This window comes from Athene cunicularia (genome assembly GCF_003259725.1).
Source record: "Athene cunicularia isolate RWA chromosome 10 unlocalized genomic scaffold, athCun1 chr10_part1, whole genome shotgun sequence".
Taxonomy (NCBI): domain Eukaryota; kingdom Metazoa; phylum Chordata; class Aves; order Strigiformes; family Strigidae; genus Athene; species Athene cunicularia.
Genome location: NW_020799112.1, coordinates 7204603 through 7223933, shown reverse-complemented (window position 1 = coordinate 7223933; position 19331 = coordinate 7204603). Strand labels below are relative to the sequence as shown.

At 37.9% G+C, this 19331-nt stretch overlaps 1 protein-coding gene across 2 annotated transcripts in view; it reads right to left on the bottom strand.

The window, feature by feature from the left end:
- Positions 1-233: 233 nt before the first annotated feature.
- The window catches only part of THSD4 (thrombospondin type 1 domain containing 4), a 348410-nt gene continuing 329312 nt past the window's right edge, over positions 234-19331 (bottom strand). For both annotated transcript variants that reach the window (XM_026856282.1, XM_026856283.1), the window contains 4 exons: positions 14047-14220; positions 9949-10128; positions 7013-7157; positions 234-5749 (listed from right to left, as the gene is read on the bottom strand). In XM_026856282.1, the coding sequence (XP_026712083.1) occupies positions 5607-5749; positions 7013-7157; positions 9949-10128; positions 14047-14220 (642 nt within the window). In that variant the 3' untranslated portion in view covers positions 234-5606. The remainder of the gene's footprint in view (positions 5750-7012; positions 7158-9948; positions 10129-14046; positions 14221-19331) is intronic.

The following is a 19331-nucleotide window of genomic DNA, read 5'->3' as shown; positions in this document are numbered from 1 at the left end:
CTGCAATGAATGATTCTCTTTGGGGCAGTCCATCGGGATGTTGCTATCGCTTCCAAGGCTCTAACATATTATGCAGCCTTTTGCAACGTGATTATATTTTGCCCACTCCTAAATGTGAGTAAGGATTCCCTTAGTGCGTTCATACCCCTTGTTGATACTTGTACTTAATTCTCAAGAAACTCTGGAAGAACAAATCAACCAAATAATAAATAAATCATTCACACAAATTCATCTTGAATAACTTTATTTTTCACAATAATAAAAAATAAATTAGTCATAAACAAAAATAGTTAACATTTTTTCATCAAAGAGAAAATGTATACAATATGAAAAGGATGCTGTACAGTTCTGGTTCAGGTGCATTGTCATGGATACATATTCCTGAACGAGTCAGAAAGCAATTTGCCTACACTCTCCCCCTTTAATTCACTCAAGGAACTGGCTAATCAGAAAGTTTAGAAAATTGTGTTATGGATTTACAGTATGACATATATATATAAAAATATATATGTAATACCTGTGCTATAAAATTCCCTAAAAAGCTGGGTTAGTATAATGAAAGAGCTGGACAAAATTTGAATGGTATATGTAAATAAATACATATTAGGTCCCTTTTAATAAAAAATCTGAAAATCTGCCTATTCTAAATATTTGAAATATTTTGGTGCAGTGGCTTGTTCCATAGACACAGCTCAGAATTACATATTTCCCATAGACATCTTGTATTTACAAATAACAACAAAATAAGTTATAATAAAGTATATCCTTCTGCCAAAATCAATTATGAGGGTCAAGTAGACAATTTTATACATATTAAAAAAGTTAGGGTTTCTTTTGTCTCCAGTCCTTCCTGATCCTCTATGCAGATCCTGAGTGACTATGATGGGACTTCACAAGCTCGTATGTACCCAACCTGTGCCAAGGCTACCGGTCTCAAGAGACACAAACACAGCATGGACAAAACAGTTCAGGGCAAGCAGCAATAACAGACTGTCTCTGGAAGGCCAACGATTACTCAAACTTAAGCTATTTCAGTAGCTGTGCAATCACAGGTTCGTTGCACAGAATGAATTCAGTACGTACTTTAATACCATGCATTCGAATCTAGCCAACATGGACATCCACACACACAAAAAAAATCACTTGACTGGCAGGAATATAGCTCTCAATACCTGGGCTTATTTCTAACTCAGATTCTTAATCAACCAAACAGCCAGTTCAGGATTTTCAGTAATTCTAGCAAAACTGAATACTGTCATCCAAAGGACAAAGGGATGGAGGTGAGACAAGAGGAAGAGGAGAACACCTGTGGGTGTAAAAGGGAGAAGCAAAGCCCTTGCAAGCACATTTTACTACTTACGGTGGTATTGATTATAAACAGTGGAAGCAAAGTGTTTCTTTCAGGAAGGCATAACCTCCCCTTTACTAGCCATAAACTGTTTCCAGCACCTACCTCCTTCCTCCCTCAGTGGTGACCACTGTTGTCTTCTAGGACCCAGACATAAGCAAAGTGAGTAGCAAGGTCTCGGCAATACTGTTGCCTCATGCGGTCTTCTGTTCTACAGTTCTCATGTACTCACTTGAGTCAGGGCTATACTGATCACTTTCATCAAGTCTACGAACAAGCAACCTAAAATCTGTCTTTGCATTAATATGTCATTAACTTAACATGCTCTGCAACACATTGGGGTTTTTTCTGTATAAAAGGACCAAACTGAGCTGCAGCATATTGTCATAAAAGTGGGATCTAACCAACAACATTAAACACTGCTTTCTTCATACATAAAGCTCTCCATTTTCCTAAGTATTGAAAAAAAAAAAAAAAGAAAATCAATTATGCATGTAATGAGGAAGACACTAGTTCCCTGTGCAGGGATACTGAGGTAGTCCTGCATCGAGCCGGTGGGTGCACACTACATCTGGACTTCACAGCTCGCAGGCTGGCAGGAACACCCATGTCTCCTGCACTGCGCTCCCCAGCATTCGACTGCCTGCTAACAAGTTCTTTCCTAAATCAGAGCCCTCAGGACTGAAGGTCAGAGACACTAAAGCAAATACTAACTCTGTCTCACTGCTGGCCAAGTCAGACCCAGGGTTGCTCCCACAGAAGCAACCCTCATGCTTCCACCACATCTTCCTCAGCTAGTGAGAGGGAGAGCTCCATGGATTCAGTACTGCTAATAAGTGCTCTCAAACTTGGCATGTAGTTGCTATATACAAGCAATTCAACCTACGTATGCTTGGATCTGACATTGCACAGGAGCTAGCAAGCCCTGATGGACCCTTGATAACTTGATAAACAACTGCAACAGCAGCCCTCAATTCCAGAAGAAAAGTGCTTTGAGACACAGAGTCTGCTCTGGATGGAACAGATTTTGGCCAGATGCCTATGTGCAAGGCATAAAAGCTGTATGCTGATTTTAGCCCTATAAGCAATTAGACTGCTCAGACCAATCAACGATCTACAGCAGTCCTCCTACACTTACTCTGGTCTTACTGGATTGTATAAGGTGAAAATCTTTAAGGCAAGGAAGCATTTTTTTCCCCACCATTCTGCAGGATTTTGACTGATGTTAAAATATCAGAAAAAGAAATTAAAGCATTCAAACTCAGAAGCCTGCATCATTTCTTACTTATATTGGTTTTACACCTGCTCTAAGTCTACTGCATTCATTAAGGCCACCTCTGATTTACAGTGAAAGGAAAATCAGGCCCTCTGCAGGTATTTTCTTAAATTGATGCACTGCTGTATTAAAACAAACACTTGCTACAGTCACAATTTCAAAAGTGCACTTGATGTGATGGTGAAATCCTAGTGTAGCACTTTGTGTGTACATCAAAGTGCTGAAAATGAGTTCATTAGTTCATTTTGCAGGAACAACTATTTTGATTATGCTGACATGTGAGAAGAGATGATAAACGATTAAGCTCAGCAACATTCTGACAATTTCCTTATCATTAGATGTTTAATTAGATGAAACAATCTTTTCTGTTTTATCTGGTATATCTGAAGACTGTCCCTTCACTAAAAAAGTACAGTTTGTATGACCATAACCCTCTGCATTCAATTCACAAAGCTGTGTATCTTAGGTGTAATACAGGGTTATACTGCAATGTGTATGCATATATTCTTTGATATTTAGCTCCTATGAACTCTGTTTACTTCAGTGGCAGCTTAATGGAGCCCTCAAGATGATCACCTTTGTAAAATAACCCAATGGCTATATATTTCAGAGTAAAATAACATATTATATAAAACACCAGAATCACCTATGCACCGTCACTGTCTCATGGCCAAAAGTGTGCAAAGCAGATTATTTTTTATGAACTGACTGCAAACCTGATTACCTCCTGCATTTCATTTGTCTTGTGGTTTTCAGAAAGCCTTTTTATGGAACAGGTATTTCCCACAAGGATACACCTCCTTGGGACAAAAGCGACAACAGCAAAAATTATATACTGTATGTCAAGATTTGCTGCCACGAGATAATCCAGATGAAAACCTCTATTTACAAATACTGGATTCCAGAGTTGTTTATGCTGCACTTTTTCCATATCATTCTTTGGTCAAGAATCTAAGAAATATAGTATGATCAAAAATCTGTAAGTTATCTTCCTGGATAAATCTTCATACAAGGGAATAGGACTGTGAACGATTCACGAACTCAAATGAAACGTTTTCTAATAAGCGTTTCTGTTTCTAACAGCTTTACATCAATTAATTACAGCAAAAAGTCAGTATTACTGTTTTATAGTCACAAATAGTAACTACAAATTTTAGGGAAAACACTTCTTCATTTCACTTAGCCAAACAGTAGTAGTTCATCATGTCTGAACTATATTTTTCGCAAGTGACTGAATCAAAAAATTTAAGGTTTGTCTCAATCCCACACAGCTTTTAGACTACAGGAGTTCTACCTTCCTGTGGCTTCCAGCACACGGACTGATGTGGCTAGCACTACACCCAGCAACTTTTGCCTCCTAGTGCCCCAGTCTCTCTTCTACACCCTCTTCATCGAAGCCGTAAGAAGAAAAGACTACACAATGTGGCTCTTCATCAGTAGCAGGATACCTTAATCACATTTTTATCACATCATTGGGAGTGATTTAACACAGATTATTAAAATTGGTTTTCAACTCAGACAACAGACACCTTAGTAATAGATGCATAGTTGGGTATCACTAATTTACAAGGAGTATGCTGTAATAAACAGCTGAATAAGTAAAGGTGTTTATTTTCTCCCTCAGCCTTATTTACATGTTTGAAAGTCCCATCAGGTAAAGGCTAAAGAATGTGCAGATAATGCAAACACTTTAATCTGCACTGCATACCACATTCTATTTGCTTTTAGCAAGTCCCAAGGCCGTGCACAGTAATTGCAGAAATGAGAAATCACCACCTAAATTCAGCTCCAAGTTTGGAGCCATTCTTGAGTAGTAGAAAAGGAATGATGTGAATAGACCTGCAGGATGAAACATTGACTAGTAAAAGTCAAGTATGTTGTAATAACTGATCAAAATCTGAAGAATGTCAATAGCAAAGACCTTTTTATAAATACTCGGCTACTACACTCACACTGCTGCCTGATACCAAGAGTAACAGACTACTATAAAGCGCAAAGGCTGCATCCTTTGGTGGTTGTTCCAGAAACTGGTGACATATCCAGAGTAAGTCTGGACAGAGTACTTTGGTATGGTAGTTGTTAAGCAATAGTGCAGTGACAAGGTATCAGTTCACTGAAATAACTGCCCTCCAGGAAAGAGACCTTGCCAATGGAAACAATCACTTTTTTTATACCAGCAAAGGCTCTTCACCTTCCTGGTAAATCTGTCTCACTGACAGCTGCAGTTGTTAAAGACTTAAAGGGCTAGACACTAGTGGCACTCTGGTAGGTAATGTATTTTAAAATCCATACAAAATTAGAAAAGTGTAACTTCAAGAGTTTATGAATTAAATATAAAGGCACTTTTTGGCAGTCAAGTGTATATATATTTGCTGCCTGAGGACAGGAAGTTAGTTAAAATTATAATTGAGAGAGCTTAACAGTGACTCTAATTTATTATGAACGGACAGAAGTAATTAAAAATATATGTTAAGAGTGCTAAGAAACTGATGATAAATGGGTCTTCAAGGGTCTGGTTCTTTGTGAAGTAATTTTTCTCATGTGTATGTTTCATTGATTTAGTCATCTAATTTAAAGCATTCCAAAATACCAAGTAGAAGTAAGCACCCAGGAAGTAATGCAGCAGCTGCATCCATACTGGTCAAATATCTCCAGTAATTGCCTGTGATTGATTTAGTTTAATTTCACAATACTAAGGCTGCTATATTCTTTAAATAATTATCTGATGAGCAGGTGCAAATAATAGTCTCATTAAAAATTAATGCTTTAAAAAGATCATGGTTTTACAAAACAAACATTTTAAAAAAGATAACTGCACAATAACTGTAACTGAAAGGGTGCAAGATTTAACCATAGTCTTGACGTACTCAGCAATATAAAAAACCATCTCTAAGAAGCTAAAACCTGCTGTAGTCAAAACAGTAACACTGTTCAAGCTCCATCTGAAGACTGACATTGCCGCTTTGTGTAGAAGAGTATTTGTTATCTACGTCCTAGAAACCCTGATTGTCTGTTTGCCACACGTGTACAAGATGCACAACAGGCTGTTTTGTAATAGGTGTAGACACAGAGCCGGGCCTGAACCACCACGTTGCAATTGTAGTATTTATCTTTGCAGTTCTCATCTGTGGAGAAATAGGAAGAGAGAAGAAACTGAAGAAAACAGCATTAGAGCAACAAATAACCAACCCCCTTTCTTTTTACCATGTAAAATCCATTGGACCTGTATTTAAATGTTCATTATCAGGTTAAAATAGGCTACCTATGCAAATAATGATAGATTACTCAAGATTTTCTACATTTAATATAGAGACACATAAAACTGTGGAAGAAATCTACCTATCCCCATTTATACTGTGGTTTTTCTGCTGGGGTTTTGTTGCTGGTTTTTTTTAAACACAAAATTTGTGCATGCAAACGGCACCAGAACCTGCAAATGTTATTTTCAAGTACTGATGAATCTAAATACTGGAAAATAGTAAACCATCTCCCTCCTTACAAATATTACAAATTATTTAAAATAACCAGATTAAAAAAGATAAAAGTTAGTGTTCTTATCCTTCTCCCTTTTTCTAAGCTGTTAGGATATGGTCTGTTCACATCGTGAAGTTTTCCTTTACAACCGGTACGGTTAGAAATACATTATAAGTGACAACTAAGATTTCCATATGATCACGTATGTGATCACAGAACCTTAAGTGTTAAGAAAATGACTGAATGACAAAACACTAATAACAGATATAAAAATGAGCAATTCTCTACAAACTTGTTTAAAATAACAACACGAATACAATAATTTTTTTTAAATAATATTGGTGTACTTTTTCATAAAATTATCTTAAATTATGTTGAAGAATAATTCTCAACTGAAAATTGTAGAATGTAAGTTAAAATTGTTTCTAAACACATGCATCTTCCTTTCCATAGGCATCCTCATTACTACTAAAAGCAAATCTGTATGAGATGAATGACTAATTCCAATGTCAAATTATGTGTATGTGTATATTTACTATATATAAAAGAAAATTGCTTAATTGCCCTTAATGTCTTAGTTTAATGTTATTGGTTCTTATAGAACCTGTTACCAAATACAGTATATCACACACGATATTTTTTTTGTTTTAAACACTGTGCCAAGAGAAAAACTTTGAGAATGCAAGGAAGCTGCATAAAACCACCCTATATGTATGACTTTCACAGAAGCAGATTTCACACATTCTCAGCAACTTTGAAATAAGCCAGTTTCTTACCTGTTAACTGTATTTTGTGTAAAAATAAAACTCTGAACTTGATAAAGAAAATATATCCTACAACCTCTGCAAGATTATTAAATATTTTCTCCACTAGATGGTGTTCTATATTTAAAACAGAAGCTTCCTCTTCCTTACCTATTTCAGGGATACAATCTTGTGTGTTACATGGTTCTTTTTCTTCAGGTTTAAGCTGTGGATCACACTGAGTACTGGCTATCATGTCATCTGATAGACATCGTACCTCTCGAACCCGAAATCCTCCTTCACAGGATTTGGAACACTGAAACACAAAAGCTGACGTTCATGAAGACCATATGAGATGTGCAGATACAGAAAGAAAACTGGGGAACCTTGAAGACGGGCCCGGGTGTCACTGGAGCCTTTTATCAACTTCACCACTTCTGTTGTTTTTTTAAGTATAAAGTCCTTAACAAACAGGTGCAATTTTGTTAAAGGTTCAAAATCATTTCTGACCATAGGGCCAACAACTAGACAAGTAACCATAGTAGACACTGTGCAACTGAAAGCACTCTAGAATATTTCCCTTTCTGAATTTATTAGTTTACTTCTTGCTTCTCTAATTAGTTTTGTTCTTCTCTGGTTATTTATACGTATCTCCCAAATCTACTCTTTCCACAGTGTTTATTTCTTACTTCAAGAACTTCCTGCACTGAACTTTACTACTTGACAGCACTGTCATTTTGCCTCCATTTATCTACAATCAGGAATAATTTTAATTGCTTTTTTTTCTGTCACTCAATTATTTTTCACTTCTTGCAGCACAACAATTTTACTAAGCATTATAGGCTTCTTGGAATTTCTAAAGAAAATATTTTTGTGCTCCTTCAAAGTCTGCTATGAAGCCAGACACTTTTGTAATTGCTTGTCATGGTATTTTTAAAGCCAATTATTACACATTTCTGCCCATACTGAAGCAAATCCCCTGTTGACTTCAAGAATTTTGCTTGAGTGAGGTCTTTGAGATTTGGCTCACTGTCCAGTTTGTCCTAAATGCTCACAAACTTAATTAAACCTGGGTCAATTAAAACCTTAATAGCCCCAAACTAGTAAGAATGCTTTATTTCTGACTTTTTTGGCATACTTATTTCTTTTCTTAACATTGCAAAACCAACTTATCACTATCATAAAATCAGATATTGTAGCAAACTAACCAAAATATTTTCAATAATGTGTTCTTAAATTGCTCTTTCATCTGTAAGTACAACTTTTACCCACTTTAGAAAAGACATAACCCTTTGGCAAGAGTAATAGAACACTTGCAGTTTTTCATATAATTACTCATTATATGCTTGTATAGAATATTGTAATTATCCCACATCCAGCAGTAAGAACCTCACTGAAGGTTTGTAGAGATCTTAAGCACTTAAAATGGAAGCAAGACAGAATTTAGATGTTACATACAATACACTATACACAAACCCCAGGATTCTGCATTAGCCAGGCATTTAACCTCCATGGCTGAGAGGCCATGCCATTTATTTGAGGTCTTATAAAAATTCTGCTGAGCATATGAACCGGACAGTTTCAAAACCTAGTACAGGGGCTTTGAACCAGCTATTCCGCTCATGGATAACCCCATAATCCTTTCTCTTCAAGTCTAACACTAAGAAATGCCATGTACTCTGTTGATAACAGTAACAATATCAGAAGGAGATATCAGAAAAACACTTAGAATGTGATACTGTAAAACCTCATCTAGCATATGTATTTGTTCCTACAGTGAAGACGGTCACAAGGGCATAGACCTTTAAGGATTTTAGACACCACTGCTCAGGAACAGTAACTAGGGATCTCTAAATACCTATCAGATTCTGAGTTCTAGCACCTTATTTCTTCTGTATCTGTCAAAGAGAGTGTATGTTTTTACCTTAAGAAGGAATCTATCTGCTGCATTCTATGGATGCAGATGGCTATATCTTTCATGGCTACACACCTGCAAGTTCACATTTGAAAATGGGTTTCTAAGGGGAAGTTATTTCATCTAAACTAACAGCTTAATAAAGAATCCAAAGAACTTCCAGAAACACCAAATAACATGCTCCAATCTACATGGTTTTATTATGAGCCTAACTTGGATGTTGTTTTCAAATAAATATCTAAATCTGCAATTAAGGAAGAAAAATCAGGATTCCCTTCAGCTGATTTATTTTATTAAAGCCACTTTACCTTATTTTCTGCTTTTTAGTGTTGCCAGTAGGCCAGTGAAATAATTGAGCATTTAGTACAAAGGAAAACCAAAATAATTTCTCTGTCTCAGGTGATGTGGATGAGTTATTTCCAAAGGTTGCTGACTAAGGGAATTCCAATTGAAGACACCAATCTGAAGCTGTCGTTCGGAATGTGATTTAAGGCTCAAGGAAGGGTGTAAATTACTGGATTAGATATGACATCATCTAAGTAGTTTTTACACCACTTTTCATTCTAAGACAAAATGGACTTTCTGATTTTATTTAGGAGAAAGATGTTCATTTTCTGTAAAAAATCCAATGCTTGGATTTTTCAGGTGTAGGAAATTATGGAAAGATAGATTAAACCAAAGTGTTTTGTGGCACTCGTGAATGTAGCTGGTCCACTTCCTGGGGAAACAGAAGATACGAAAAGCACTACAGTAAGTTTTCTCTCAGTAATGTTGTAAGTATTACAGGGAAGTTTACAGTAAAATATTATGATAAAAACCTTAAAAACCAAGTACATCTCTCATTCTTCATTAAATGCTCCTTAATGAAACTAGAGGTCTGAAAAGAACTTCTCAGAGCACTACATAATCTCAGTGAAGCGGTGAACCAACTTTATGAGACAGGAAGATTCTTGGAAGAAGAGAGCAATGATGAAAAGACAACTATGAAGTGTCTCCTTCTGGTCAGGATACTTCCTAACCTTTCTAAACTCCAGTGGGTACTAAAGAGTATGCCTTCTTTTCAGTATCATTCCTGTGCAAGATTAAATCAATTTCATAATCAATGGTTTTATCCAAATGGTGTTCCCTTTCAATATACATAGAAAAAGATGTATCAAACAAAACTAGATACAGGAAAGTATGATAGACTTACTGTGCTCCATTCTGTATGAAACCACTTAGATCCACAGGGTTTGAGGTAGCAGGATTGCTGGCTTGGAGGTTTTTCCAAATATGAACATTCATAGGGGTTCAAAACATCAAAATTACCTTCAGTTTTCCTAACACAAATGACTTCTCTCTGTTGAGTTCCACTGCCACATTCAGTAGAGCACTGTATCAAAGAACAATTAAAAAAAAAGTGGTGGAATATGTTATTCTACTAATCTCCTCCAGCTTGTTTCCAAAGTAACATGTTTCTCCACGTTATTTGTTTCCAAAATAAAATCACACACACACAAATACTTGCATTTAAAATTAATATTCAAACAGGAAAATTTGTAAAGTTTTGCTTATTCCCTGTTCTTGGACACATACCTAGACACTAACATCCAAAACACATTTCCTTAATTTTACATGTAAAATGAACATAACTATCCTTCTATCACTGGCATATGTATGACTTGAAGAGAAAGGAAAAGGGTAAAGTATTCCTTAAGTTCCTGCAGTTGGATTTTTAATCTCTCAGAACCAGAACAGTAACCTAGATAAACCTTGGGTTACTGTGATTATTATTATTTTTATGTAGTACTAATACAGTAACCAGCAGTCCCACCTAGGAACCAGGACAAGAAAATGCTGAGGGATATATTAATGACTTAATTCAAGTGACTACTGACTGTAAGTGTCACGTAATACATATTTAATTTTTAATCTTAAAAGTGGTTACAGTGGTTAAAACTGTACAACTTGTGCATTTTTATTCCACGTGGTACCACAGACTCAAAACATATTACTAATTATTTTTATGAAGAAGACATATGACTCTAAGTGTGCTTTTGGAAAAATCAAAAAGTGTAGTTCTACCTGCATCTAGAAAAAAGGAACTGGTATTTGTTTTTCTAATGAAAAGAGAAGCTGTCATGGTTTAACCCCAGCCAGCAACTAAGCACCACGCAGCTGCTCACTCGCTCCTCCCCCACAACCTGGTGGGATAGCAGGAGAGTCACAACCAAGTAAAACTCCTGAGTTGAGATAAGAAGAGTTTAATAATTAAAATATAATAATAACAACAATATAATAATAATAGTAATGGAAAGGAAGATAACAAAAAAGTCAAATAAACCCCAAGGAAGACAAGTGATGCATGTGTCCCCTCCCAAATTCCTGTGTCCCTCCAGCCTTATTGCTGGCAGGCCATGAGAAGCTGAAAAAGCCTTTATTTAGTATAAACACTACTTAGCAACAACTAAAACCATCTGAGCATTATCAACATTATTCTCATACTAAATCCAAACCAAAACACTATACCAGCTAGTAGGAAGAAAATTAACTGTATCCCAGCCAAAACCAAGACAGAAGCATAACTTACTTTCCCCATAAACAGTGTTACTGCTCCTTGCTGAAGCAGGACTGTATGCACTGCACTGAACCTTTGAGGTTTATAAGGTTGGAGCACAGTTTTGCAGCTTTACAAATCCCCACATTGTGTGTGGTTTTTAGAAAATGCCTTGATCTGCCAGGGTGTTCTTTTCATGTTTGCAAGTATCTGTGTGATGCAGTGTTGGTTCCAGTTCTGAAAAGCAAATTTGAGTCACATGGACTCTTCCTGCCCATTTAAAGGTTAAATACACACACAATACTGTTACTGGCATGTGTAAAAGGGTTTTTAGAAGTGGATTCCAATAACATACTGGTTTTTACGTTGTGTTTAAGGACTATGATTTTCAAAGGCTTTTTCTAGCCTAAACCAATCATATGTTATTAAAGAAGGGATTTTTTTTATATTGTGGGTGGAATTTATGATCACTTTATCAAATACTGACAAAAACCTTAAGCTGAATGAAGAACCTTGAAATGAATGCACCCAGATAAATTCTACAGGAAATAACTTAACTGCACTTTCTTCAACACTGAACATCTCTGCCACTGCTCTCTTTTAATGGTTCCTCCAAAGAACAGTATGTTAACATTCAGCCTTAGCTCTAGCAGAGCCTAATACAGTCAGCCACCAACTCTCCCTCCTGCTCTAGTCTACTGACTCCCTGCTTTCATTTTGCAAGTCAGGATTTGGCCGGTTGTAGATGTCAGACACTTCTTTCAGACACCATACAGGAAAGACTTTGTACCATTGGTATGCATCAAACAATTCAATCTCATGCAAAGAAAGAAGGTGAATTAGCTTAAAAGAACAGGAAATTGTAAAGGATGGAAACTTGTTTATTCAGAACAGAATAGGGAGCGTTAGGATGATCTTACTGAACGCTTTTCTCTGTGGTAGCAAGAACAGATACAAAGTTCCTATTCACCTGCATGGAGTTGTGTAAGTGACGAGGCACCTCTCCTCGCTGGCTCCTCTGTCACTTGAAGGAGGAAGTTAACATCAAGACCTTCCAGGAACCTCCTGGATTGCTTATGCCCTGCAGTGTTGTCCCTCCAGCAGATACCAGGTGGTTGAAGTGCCCCCCGAGGGCCAGGGCTTGGGAACCCGAGGCTGCGCCTGTCTGTCTATAGAGGCCCTTGCCTGCTCGGTGTTCCTGGTCGGGTGGCCTGCAGCAGATTCCCACTATAACGTCTCCTGTCCCTGCCTTCCCTTTAATCCTGACCCGTGAGCTCTCGGTTGGCTCCTCACCCAGCCCCAGACAGGGCCCCGGGCATTCCGGCTGGTCACTGACATAGAAGGTGACCCGGCACCTCATCTCCCCTGCCTGTCCTTCCTAGAGAGCCTGTTCCCTTCCATTCCAGCACTCCAGTCACAGGAGCCATCCCACCACATCTCTGTGATGCCGGTAAGATCGCAGCCCCGCAGGCATGCATGCGTCTCTAACCCCTCTTGTTTATTCCCTGTCCTACGTGCATTTGCACAGAGGCATTTAAACTGGGCCTCCAAGGAAGATGACTTACTGGCTGGAGTGGCTGGAATCCCTCTGTGCTGCTCTTCAAGTGCTCTCCTGCTGACCTGTGACCCTCTCCAGGCTCTGGGCATCTATTGCTGGCACTGGCATCAAGCTGGTAGGAGTGGGATGGATTGAGGTTCCCTTCCCTCAGCAACTTTAGTGTAAAGCCCTCTCCACCAGCTTGGCAAACTGTGACTGAAGACGCTCTTCCCTTTCTCTGACAGATGGAGCCCATCAGTCCCCAGTAGGCCAAGTTTCTCAAAGCGAGTCCCATGGTCTAAGTAGCCAAACCTCTGGCTGTGGCACCAGTCCTGTAACCAACTGTTGATTCACCAGATGCAACCAGTCCTTTCAAACCCCTTCCCTTTGCCTGCATTAGCATAGTAGTAGCCCTGTAATCTCCATCTCAGCCATACCCGTTTAACTGCCAACTCCTGGAAGGATCTTGGAATCTGAAATGCAGAGAGTTAACAACACAGCCAAGAGACTTCTCCCTACCAACTCGATGAAGTGCTGGTACCAGCAATCTGAAAGGGTGTCTAGACTATATGACAGCCTACGCAAAGGGACATAAATGTCTGGGCATCGGATGACAGCTTCTGAAATGCCTTTGTTCCTGACAGCAGAAATGTTTATTTAGAATGAGAAGGACTGTTGAGATGTGGATCAAAGGTAGAATTTACCCGAGGAAAGAGCATCATGATATAGGCCACTAACCAACTTTTGTTCTTTTCATGAATTTCAGCACAACAATACTGAAGCTAACTTTTGGGTTTAGCCATTTTTTGTCTTTTTATCTTTTGGAAATTCCCACCCCCCAGCCCCTCCAGGTATGCATGATCACAAAGGCTCTATTTTAAAACTGCTAATCTGCTGCTTTAGCTTTCACCTGAATATGCTAAACACTCTTCTATTACCTTTCATTTTACAAATATACTGACTGGGCCAGTAGATGAGAAATAAAAATAAAGGTAGAGAGAAAGAAAAGAACAAAATCCTATTTTCAGCAAATTAAAAAAAAAAGCAGATGCTGAAAAATATTGAACATCAACTCAGCAAAGTACAGGAAAAAATATGCAAATATTCCACGGAGCTGTAGAAATACCTTATGGCTCACATCTTCATTGCACAAAAATACATTTTTTAAATTAAAATGCCATCAGAAAACAAATACATATGTTAGATATAGAGCTTACCTGTGTCCAGGCCCCAGCAAACCACTCCACTTTACCAGCACAGGGTCCATTATTACAGGGAGTTGTTTCAGAGGGTCTGTTGTTGCCACAGCCTTCCAGGGGCAAACTGCTGACATGGTTCGTCATGCAAACCACTGAACGCGTACGGACTCCGTCACCACATTCTGCAGAACACTGGGGAGCAAAAGATGGAACATGTTCACTAGTCTGTCCTCCAGACCACACAATGAAATGAGAAGCAACAATCACAATAAGTAAATTAATTTATGTAAAGTTGATTATTTTACTTGTAGTTCAGCTGTAGCAAATTATTTTACAGTTTCACACTTTTGAATACATTGCAAGTAGTTCCTGTCCTTTACAGTCACAAATGAAAGAAATCAAATGATTAGGGAAGAAATAAATCTATTTTTGATAGCTTTTTATTAGCTTTCTTAGTTTTCCTTCCTTCTTGATGTCTGTAAATTATTTCAGTTTTCAGTTCATTCATCTTTTTGCATACCAATTAATAATCTGAGGAGGCACAATTTCAATAAGCAGCTTTCCAGACAGCAGTCATATTTCAGCCTTTGAATTGTTCTATGAGTTTCTCCTCTGATGATTCAAACTGTCAGCCAGGGGAACTTTTACACTGGTTAAAAGGACAAGGCTAGGAAGACTGAGGGTTATAGCATTGATAGTGAAATGACTCCATAGCACAACCTGGAACTTTTCCATATAATGAGTTTCCATGACAGGAGTATGAGAGCACAATAAAGTAGAAAAATGTAACATTTTTTGACAGGTGGTTTAAAAAGATTCAGGTAAATCCACAGCAAATAACTGTAACTATCACTAATTATTGCCCAACCTGTTTCAATTGTAAATTGCTAATTAGTTTTAGCAGAAGAGGTGGTTGTAGATTCAATGTTGCTTTCTAGTGATATGACTTCCCAGTAACTAACATTCACCTTTCTCAACTTTTCACTGCTAAATTCTGAAAGCTCTTAACAAATAGTGATACACAGATTCTTATGTCACATATTTGGAGACAGTAGGCATGTCATCCATAAATCATGCAGGATAAATTCCATTTATGCCCTTACAGTTTGATCATTCATCTACTTCAGTGGGAAAGTCCAATATTCCACTGTTCTGGGAGCATCAAACTATTGACATCTAAAACCAGAAACATGCTAAGGAAATAATCAGTTCTTGTGTTAGACTTTTGTTGTTGCTTAATTCTTTGTTAATTTTCCCTTTCTTTCTTCTTCTTTTGAAATGCATTTGGCATTTCATTCTAGACCATTAAAATAAAGAAAAAAAACATGTGCAGCTAGCTGAAAGATAGGTATATAATTAAATGTAAATGATTACAATTGTATTACACATTCAAAGAAAACCATAACTATGGAGTATATGGGAGAAAAAGATGCATTTGATTGACAATGTAATTAGTTAGTACAAACTGTGTATTACTTACCACAATGAACAGTACATTCCTTGTTCATGAATGTAACTCTGTATTGGAACATTTTTTAAAATTTTATTGAATAAAATTAAGAATGATTCTAAGAACTGTTAATGAGACAGAGTTGACCACTAGCTTGATTTTGCTCCCATCACTAGTAATGTAAGTGTTCACATCCAGTAGTTCAACTACAGAACAGCAGATGCCATGATAGCACCACTATTAGTAACAGGATTAACCAATACAGTCATTCACTCTCAAAAGAGAAACCAATGACTGAATGTACAGTTGGTTCCAAACTACTTTTTACTCACTTGCACCGAAGAATACTGGTTATTTGTGTGAAATGTAGTCATGCTATGCTTGGTCCACAGATACAGTACAAAAAACATTTTTCCTATCAGCAAGTGGGTTTCTTTCACAAGATGTTCAAATAGAAAGGCAAAGCTTTACTGAAATGGAATCCCTAGAAAACTAAAAAAGTTTCAACTTTTTACAAGTCCTTTTTTTAACACACAAAACACAGTTTGGAATAGCTAGCAATTCAGAATTTAGAGATGCTTATGTACTCCACAGGAAAAGGAAAAAATTGCTCATAGTTTGGAATAGTTTCTTCATCTGCAAGACTGAATAATTAAGCTCTTCTTAAATGATACCTGTAAGTAACATAACGAACGTTTTTTTATTGGTGCACAACAAAATATTCCACTTTCACACAGAGATGTAAAATACACTTACCTCCTCAGCAAACAAGATTTGATGGCTAAGGACTTTTCAAAGTAAACTGGTAAAATCTTGAAAATACAAGAATGATGTCAATTGTGCTAGTAGTGAATGTTTTCCTGTTTATGTAAACTAAAACTAAACTAAACCCATTTCAAACAGTCCACTCCTCAGTAAACTGACTGTTAAACTGAGCCCCATAAAATGATTACCTTTCAAACACACTGTACAGAAATAAATTTTGTGGCTGTTCATATTTTATCCTTGGCAAGTAGGTTCAATTACATTATGCATAGAGAGCTATGCACATACTCTGCAAATACTTTTCTTATTCCTAACTACTTTTCATTTGACAATCTAATTTGCTTTTCTGCCTTGAAAACCAGAGCTGGGAACAAGTTTAGTCTATAAAGTCATCCAAAAAATCTCCACAGTCTTATGTTTTAAATGATTATGCATGAACTAGGCTTACATATCAAATAACAAAGGAAATACCAAATGGGAAGGTATAGGGTTGTCCCACCCTCTGCTGCAAGATTTTACTACAGATTAACTACTCTCAAAGGATTTACAAAGCAAACTTAAACCTGAATGTTTCTGCGTTAAGTATTTGGTTTTTCATGTTTTCATCTTCCTTTCAGTAAAAATCTTCCATGTGAAAGCCATGACTTCCAAAACCCAAGGCAGGGAGTAGGGAGTGTTTGGATAATGAATCCTCTCCCTTTGGTTTTCACAACTGACACACCCACTACATTCAAGTTTTTGCCATTGATTTGTTGCATTCATACAAAGTAACTGCCATAACCGAATATTGTGTGACATGAGGAACTTTCACAAGCTGCAACTTCTCTGTTCTGGTCCTATTATTAAAGATATATTGTTTCACTGTCTTGTTTTAATTGGCAGAAATTCCTCAGAAACCTTAGTCTGTGAAACACCCTCCCTAGTTTTAAGGAGTCTGCCATTTCTTCTCTTCCTGAGGTCCTTCCGTCATGAGTTCAGTTTCAGAAGCTTTCCATTCCCATTAAAAACTAAAAATAAAAAAATCCACCTCTAATCCAGTGGTCTGATGGTTGTCAGAAAACAACTGTAAAAGTCGTCCAGGAAAATAAGTCTAGTTCCTGCAAAACTACAAGTGGAGGCCTGAATCTTTGTCACAGCCACAGGACATGGTAGAGCGAAAAAACTCTTTAACATTGCCAGTTCCCTTTCACTAATGTGCCAGCCCTCCCTCATTACCCTCAACTGGGGTTACAGACAACAAGAAAGAGGCAGCAGGAGATCTACCAAAACTTAAGAGTCCTTTCACTCAGGTCTCAGCATCATTGCTAGCCTTAATTAAATTTTCAAATAACAACCAATTGAGTTCCAGTAAAATGTCCCCATTTGTGCGGGATTTCTGTCTACCACATGTTAACCTTCATCGTCTCAATTATTCCCATAAGAGAGCAAAGTTTTTCATGAATCATCCTCCTGATGTTACACTACTAAAAAAAACAGAAATGAAGACCTATGTTTGAAATATGTTTATAAAACTCCTTAGCATTATTTGACCTACTCTGAGAAAATCCCTTTCAGAAGGGATTTTAGAAGGATTATGTAACCTTTGTTTTCCCAACAATAAACTAAGAATTGTATTTCAGAAGCTCACTTCTGTTTCAGTTCCAAGACTGGGGGCAGATTTTCAAAGGACATAAAACTGTTGAGAGAAGCCTTGACTTCTTAAAAAAAAAAAAAGTTTTAAAAAAAGGAGGGCGGTAGTTACAGATATCCTTATGTATTGCCAAAATACTTTCTGATATCTGGATTTAAATTACTTCCCTTCAGAGTGCATCTATACAGTAGGTGCCGTGTCAGAAGTCAAACCGTCAAACCATCCCTGTATTTAGTCTAGCAGATCCATGGTTTCCTTCCAAGGTAACACAGTTTTGAAACACAGTCTTAGAATTTTTGGACACTTCAGCTGGATCATGACCGGTTCTACATACACACTGTTACTTTCTTTAGATGGAGTTGATAATACTCTTGGTACATATTACTAATGCTCTGTGAAGTAAATAACGATAGGGAACAGACCACTACTCTGGCTCATACAGTAAGTATGACTTGCCTTGAGAGCTGTAAGAACTTCTCAGGGCCCAACTGCACCACTGTGCCTTACTGGCCCTGACTTACTGACCTGGGGCCTCTACCCACACCCCTGCCCACGGCCCAGGGTCTCCACTTAACCTCAGCCCTGGCCCATTTGTCCCTGCCTGAGCTCTATCAGAGATGTGCCCGTCCCCAACCACAGCCTGGGTACGGGCCTCAAGTGATCCCTCACCCCTGGACTCCTCAGCTTGACCCTGTCCCCGCCTCACGACCATGGAGCCGCCCCGGGATCCCGGCAGGGTCTGACCCTCGTTACTGTCACTGGACCCCAGCTGTGGATTTGGTCTCAGCTTGATCTTGCACCTGCCTCATCACCATGATTTTGCTTGCTAATCTGGACTCGCCTTTGCCTCTGCCTGCCACCTACAAGCCTGCCCTGCTGACCTAACTGGGATACTGTGGGCCCCACCTGGCAAGGCTACCCCCCGCCATGCAGGATTTTATATGCTGGTTTTCATCTGAAGCAGCTGAACTGTGGCAAAGAGAGATTAGCTCTAGAGAAGAAAACAGAAATCTCTGTAGGTCTTGGCCACCCTTCTATCAATGTCTTCTTCAAAACTCTCCTGGCTCTGCTTCATTGCAAATTATGAAGTGAGTTACATATTTCTACACGAAGAATGCAAAACTTCTATTTCCGTATGATTCTCACATGAAATCAATGGAAAGGGGTATTTTATCTTGTTTTCATTTTATACTGAAAACAAATACACGGTGATAGTCAAAAATAACAAACACCTGCACAAACTGCACGGTGGTCTCTTTTCCTTTTTTTTTTTTTTTTCCCTGGATCCAGGAGCGCTATTCCAATTTAAATAAAAACAGTGGAAGAAGAGTGTGAACTACAATATTCCTTGATGGTTCCACATCTGATTGGTCAACAAATCCACCTGTACCTGTTAGGTAATGCTTTAGGATTGTGAGGATTTTTACTACAGTTCTTTAATGGAAGATATTACAGAAG